General features: G+C 46.2%; 1 protein-coding gene across 5 annotated transcripts in view; it reads right to left on the bottom strand.

The window, feature by feature from the left end:
• Nucleotides 1-464: 464 nt before the first annotated feature.
• Nucleotides 465-6600, bottom strand: part of KRIT1 (KRIT1 ankyrin repeat containing) — a 34768-nt gene continuing 28632 nt past the window's right edge. For all 5 annotated transcript variants that reach the window (XM_069959445.1, XM_069959444.1, XM_069959446.1 and 2 more), the window contains 7 exons: nucleotides 5761-5917; nucleotides 4420-4571; nucleotides 3032-3198; nucleotides 2729-2816; nucleotides 2040-2246; nucleotides 1322-1438; nucleotides 465-735 (listed from right to left, as the gene is read on the bottom strand). In XM_069959445.1, the coding sequence (XP_069815546.1) occupies nucleotides 646-735; nucleotides 1322-1438; nucleotides 2040-2246; nucleotides 2729-2816; nucleotides 3032-3198; nucleotides 4420-4571; nucleotides 5761-5917 (978 nt within the window). In that variant the 3' untranslated portion in view covers nucleotides 465-645. The remainder of the gene's footprint in view (nucleotides 736-1321; nucleotides 1439-2039; nucleotides 2247-2728; nucleotides 2817-3031; nucleotides 3199-4419; nucleotides 4572-5760; nucleotides 5918-6600) is intronic.

Raw genomic sequence — 6600 nt, 5'->3', positions numbered from 1 at the left:
TCCGGCTGTGACAAGTGTGCTAAGTATTTATGGAATCGATCGAATTTGTCTAATTTTTTTTTTTTTAAAGTTACGTTTAACCCCTTAACAACCATGAGCGTATATTTACGCCCTCAGGACGTCAAGGAAGTTCAGAGGGGGGCCGCACGTCGACCCCGCTCTGAACCGCCGCAATCCCAGGTGCTGCTTGTAGCCCAGGACCGCGGCTATTAGCGGGCACGGTCCAATTGCTTTTCAAATGCAGCTGACATGACAACCAAGCAATTTTCTTTACTATTATAAGGCCGCTATGGTGTCACTGTTAAAGGGTCAGTATCAAAGTCGCTGTACAGGGCCTGCACAGAATAAGCAGGGTTAAAGTTTATCTTCAAGGGGAGCTCTGGAAGTCACTGTTAAAGGGGCACACTTTTCAAACTATATGTATTTTCTTTTGGAAACACACATTTAGTTTTATTTATAACTTTTTTAATAAATATGAAGATTTTTTTACAGCATTTCTATTCAGGATAAAAAAAAAAACAAAAAAAAACAAAAACAAATGGCGCGTACAAAAATACTTATAAAAGAAGCAGATGGATGGGCAGTGGTCTGCGGCCGGGGCATCCTCCACAGAGAAGCAGGTGGTCTGGAGACGCCTTGTAGCCGCTATCCGTAACCATAGCGCTCTGTCATGTTCTTATCGCCGGGCACTAACTGGCCGCTCAGTTTCATCAGGAGCTTCACGACGAGGCCGGCCTGTACCAGAACAAATACACAGGTATACAGAACACAATACATATTCTTTACATCAGTGCGATCTATATACTTCTGCAACAGTGCTCTCTGCTGCCACCTCTGTCCATGTCAGGAACTGTCCAGAGCAGCAGAGGTTTTCTATGGGAATTTGCTGCTGCTCTGGACAGTACCTGACATGGACAGAGGTGGCAGCAGAGAGCACTGTGTCAGACTGGAGAGAATACACCACTTCCTGCAGGACATACAGCAGCTGATAATTAAGGAAAGAATTTAGATTTTTAAAAAGTAGTGGAAGACTAGAGAAAATACACCATCTATAGAACTGCTTTGATCTATAATCGAGTTATTATATGAAAGTTAAAATGATTTCATTTCTAGACCTTGGATATGATGTATTATACAGATTCTGGGGCGGTGATGAATCTAAAGAGAAGCTTAGGTTGTGCGGCAGGAGATGGGGTCATAGTGTAAGGACGCTTCGGTCCTCCTCCTGGTGTATGGCAGATATACAGACCCCATAGCGGCAGCCTGAGACATGAATGGTGTGGTGTGATATGGGATGGTTGACTATCTCTGCCTCACTCACCTGCTTTGTATGGACCACAAAGCTCATTTTGTTTTCCATGCTGTGGATCTGGAAGCAGGTGTCTCCGTCTCCCAGCTGCCACTTAAAGCAGCCGAACTTTAAACTTATTAAAAGAGCCTGAAGGTGAAAACATGAAGAGATGGATCAGGAAGGAAAACAGACGTGATGGAATATAGCTACATATACATGGCCTTTATATCATCTGCTTGTAGTGTGCAATGTCCAGCACCTCTCAGATTCTATTAAAACTTTATTTAAAGGGGTACACCAGAGAAAAAAAAAAGGTTCTTAAATCAACTGGCATCAAAAAGTTATATAGATTTGTAAATGACTTCTATATAAAAAATCTCTAGTCTTCCTGTACTTATCAGCTGCTGTATGTCCTGCAGGAAGTGATGTATTCTCTCCAGTCTGACATCGTGCTCTCTGCTGCCACCTCTGTCCATGTCAGGAGCAGCAAATCCCCATAGAAAACCTCTCCTGCTCTGGACAGTTCCTGACATGGACAGAGGTGGTAGCAGAGAGCACTGTGTCAGACTGGAGAGAATACGCAACTTCCTACAGGACATACAGCAGCTGATAAGAGAGGTACTTTACAAATCTTTATAAATATCAGTTAATTTGAAAAGAATTGTTTTTCTCTGAAGTATCCCTTCAAGGAATGTTCTGATCCCATCCACCGGGATAGTTGTAGGTGCAGTGATAGATCGCAATTTACCTTGGTCTCCAGGTTGAGGAGGTGCAGCCCTTTAGTATTGACGCCCACATACACCCGAATGACCTTGTGACTGCTGGACGTGGCCTTGGTGAATATCTGTCCTGTGAAGAACGCTGCCCCGTAGGTGGGGATATCCCAGCAATTCTGGAGAAACATCCGCTGTAGATGGTGCATTTCCTTGCTCACCCCTTCACTTGTACTCAGATTCTGCATGGACAAATAGAGAGCAAATAATGCGGGCATGGGGGACTGCCAAATTACAGGGCAGCAGCAAATCCCCATAGAAAACCTCTCCTGCTCTGGACAGTTCCTGACATGGACAGAGGGGGCAGCAGAGAGCACTGTGTCAGACTGGAAAGAATACATCAATTCCTGCAGGACATACAAGCAGCTGATAAGTACTGGAAGACTTGGGATTTTTAAATAGAAATAATTTACAAATCTATATAACTTTCTAAAACCAGTTGATTTTGAAGAAAAATACTTTTCCCGGAGTACCCGTATAATGCAACCAACCCAGTGTGTTTACTGCAGCGCCGACTAGAGGGAAAATGTAGCATTACAAGAGACCATTCTAATAAACATAGACGGACCGGCTTCGTTAGAGCGCTATATGCTCTTTTGTTAGTGGTTCTCGCTCCTGTTCATATGGCGAGGTCCGGTCTGTACCCCCATAATGCACCCCTCACCTTATACTCATGGAGGATGCGGTTCGTCCAGTGAGGGGCTTTACTCTTCACCTTGGTGATTGGTACAATCGACTTTAAATTTTCTTCACTATAGAAAAAAGGTGACAATAACCATATAATATAATGGATCGAGAGTTTTGTGCTCTTAAAGCAACATATCCAGATATCCCATAATGCACTGCACACTACACCCCCCACCTGGCTGTGCTGTAGATATCTCCCTCTTTCCACCGGTACAGACAAGCATATGACTGAGGCAATGGCAGGTGAGATCCCTTACTAGCCCGCATGTCAGCCACTCACTTCATGAATCCTTGTTTGTGCTTCTTGCTCTCGTAGTTCCCATAGACGATCTGCAGGAGGAGGCTGGCCAGGGTGATCAGCTTCACGTCTGCTGCCGGATAGAAACCTTTCAGGAGGTTGTATCGAGCTTCATCAAAAAGGATCAGTATAGAGAGGGGATCCTCAATCTGCAAAGACAAAATATACACATAGAGACTGAAGATGAGCGGGTGGGAGAAGCAGGACTCACAGGCTTTCTCTATGAGTGGTAGTGGGGGAAGCAGGACTCACAGGCATTCTCTATGAGTGGTGAAGGAAGCAGGACTCACAGGCTTTCTCTATGAGTGGTGGGGAAGCAGGACTCACAGGCTTTCTCTATGAGTGGTGGGGGAAGCAGGACTCACAGGCTTTCTCTATGAGTGGTGGGGGAAACAGGACTCACAGGCTTTCTCTATGAGTGGTAGTGGGGGAAGCAGGACTCACAGGCATTCTCTATGAGTGGTGAAGGAAGCAGGACTCACAGGCTTTCTCTATGAGTGGTGGGGAAGCAGGACTCACAGGCTTTCTCTATGAGTGGTGGGGGAAGCAGGACTCACAGGCTTTCTCTATGAGTGGTGGGGGAAACAGGACTCACAGGCTTTCTCTATGAGTAGTCGGGGAAACAGGACTCACAGGCTTTCTCTATGAGTGGTGGGGGGAAGCAGGACTCACAGGCTTTCTCTATGAGTGGTGGGGGGAAGCAGGACTCACAGGCTTTCTCTATGAGTGGTGAGGGAAGCAGGACTCACAGGCTTTCTCTATGAGTGGTGATGGGGGAAGCAGGACTCACAGGCTTTCTCTATGAGTGGTGGGGCAAGCAGGACTCACAGGCTTTCTCTATGAGTGGTGGGGCAAGCAGGACTCACAGGCTTTCTCTATAAATGGTGGGGGAAGCAGGACTCACAGGCTTTCTCTATGAGTGGTGAGGGAAGCAGGACTCACAGGCTTTCTCTATGAGTGGTGGGGCAAGCAGGACTCACAGGCTTTCTCTATAAATGGTGGGGGAAGCAGGACTCACAGGCTTTCTCTATGAGTGGTGAGGGAAGCAGGACTCACAGGCTTTCTCTATGAGTGGTGGGAGAAGCAGGACTCACAGGCTTTCTCTATGAGTGGTGGGGGGGAGAGCAGGACTCACAGGCTTTCTCTATGAGTGGTGGGAGAAGCAGGACTCACAGGCTTTCTCTATGAGTGGTGGGGGAAGCAGGACTCACAGGCTTTCTCTATGAGTGGTGGGGGAAGCAGGACTCACAGGCTTTCTCTATGAGTGACCAACATTTCTAAGACCTCTGCTTGCTGTCAGTATGTAACTTGCATTGTGCAGCCACTACCTCTCTTAGTGCATCTGGCTGATATGATATATGATATGTCACCTTTTTCTCTACATCCAATGGCAGCTTCACGTCCCTGCGGAGAAAGAGCTGTGGGGTCTCTCTCTGGGGGTCCAGGTTAGTCAGCTCATTCACTATCTCGGGCCAGTCTCGGATGTGCTGCAGGGGCTTGTGAAATGGTTTAAGCTGCAGGCCTAGAAAAGCAGCAGAGAGACAAGCATAAAACACTGCAGAGCTTCACATCATTTAACCAGGAAAACTAAAACCCACACTTTACTTTTACTTTGACCATTGTAAAAAGTGGCAAGAAAAAGGAAATGACTATTAATGCTTTAAAGGAGGCTTCTGTCTTTAAATTGTCTCCTTATATGGTTTACATTCACTAATACCTATCTAATCCAGTCTCACATACAGTTACATGAATGTGCTCCTGATGGTTATTCCTGGAGGGATTGTGTTTCACAAGCTGGGCAGCATAAAAAAAAGTTGCTTGCAGGCACCTGTACTTAGAGACGATGTGTGTAAAAGGGTAGAGGAATTATGGGAAGTACAAGTACAAGTGCTATACAGAGCTGCAAACTAATACCATGAAATACATCCAGTAAACTACACTCACACCTCGATCCAGAACTGAGCTGTTTGAGAACCGAGTTGAGTTTTCCAATAGGGAATAGTGTAAATCTATTTAATTAATTTTTATGCTCCATGCAGAGCACCCACAGAGCCCAAAGAGTTAAGTGTAATAGCATCATCCCTTACCTCCTCTGGACATACTGTAAGTAGCAGTGCATTGTCCTTACTTTACAGGAGCAGGGAATCCCCTTGTAATGAAGGGAATGCCTGCTCTAAATGGGGTTTCTCACTCAAGAGCAGAAAGCTTCCTCTCCTGAGTAAGCTGTGTCTTAACTGTATGCCTCCTGCTCAGTTTGTGAGCCAATTGGGGGTTAAGTGGTGAAGCTGTGCACAGCATCACCACTTAACCCCCTAGGAAGTGTAGAACACCAAAATTACAGGTGTTCTGTTTTCCTTTGGGGAGATATCACTTACCACTCCTGGATGCTGGCTGTGTCTTTATTCCTACTGCAGGCTCTACTGATGGTACCATCATTAGAGGTTGCAGTACACATAAATACATCGCCAGGAGAAGTATGTGACACCTCTCCAAAGAGGAGCAGGACACCCATCATTTTGACAGTTGTTAGGCTTAACACCTGCCTGGCAGGAAAAGTGAGCAGGAGGCAAACAGTGTATGCCTCCAAGAAAGCAGCTTCTGCTCTTGAGTGGGAAACCCTGTTTAGAGTGGGGATTCCATTAATTATGTATAGGTATCAAACTACAGACAGAACATGCACTGGGGTCATGGCGACATGTAAGTCTCCTTACTGATATTCTCCGAGCAGATCCAAATGGCAAAAAACTGCTGAGTCTCCTGTGACAGGCGCATCCCCTCCATGATCTGCTGCACGGTGGTGTTATTGCCATGTTTCAGCTCCACAGAGCGGTACGAGCTGTCCATTCTGTAGATGCGAACCTTTTCATACTGATGTAAGGAAAAGAAAGAAGGATCAATGTATACAACATATACTATACTAGGCTTATCCAGGCTGAGGCTATGTTCACACTATGTGAAAGACCGGCTGTTCCGTGACCTGGCCGAGTCACGGAACGGCCGCTCCCTGCAAAGATCATCCCAGCCGGAACTTAACTAACGGCTGGATGATCTTTCCGGTCGCATTGTTCTGATGCGGGCGCATTGGCGCGCGACCGCATCAGAACTCTCATAGCACACAATGAAGCAGGCGGTCGGAGCTGCTCGCCTCATTATGTGAACTGACATGGGCTTTCTGTGGCCGCATGGGATCCCGGCCAGAGCATATACGATGTGTATACGCTCCGGCCGGGATCCCATAGCAGGAGAGGCAATGTGCACATACGTGCAAAGTACGGCCGTTTTTGCCGATGGCAACAACGGCCATACTTTTACGTAGTGTGAACATAGCCTGAGCATGTGAAACTTTATCAGCAATAGAGATACAACATGAACTGTTAGTTATTAAAGGGGAACTCCGGCAATTTTTGTTTGCTTTCAAAAGCTGTCAGAAAGTTATATAGATTTCTAATTTACTTCTATTTAAAAATCTCCAGTCTGACACAGTGCTCTCTTCTGCCACCTCTGTCAATGTCAGGAACTGTCCAGAGCAGGAGAGGTTTTCTATGGGGATT

Source organism: Dendropsophus ebraccatus, chromosome 2 (assembly GCF_027789765.1).
Source record: "Dendropsophus ebraccatus isolate aDenEbr1 chromosome 2, aDenEbr1.pat, whole genome shotgun sequence".
NCBI classification, from domain to species: Eukaryota; Metazoa; Chordata; class Amphibia; order Anura; family Hylidae; genus Dendropsophus; species Dendropsophus ebraccatus.
The sequence above is the reverse complement of the archived record's forward strand: the minus strand, read 5'-3'. Positions and strand labels throughout refer to the sequence as shown.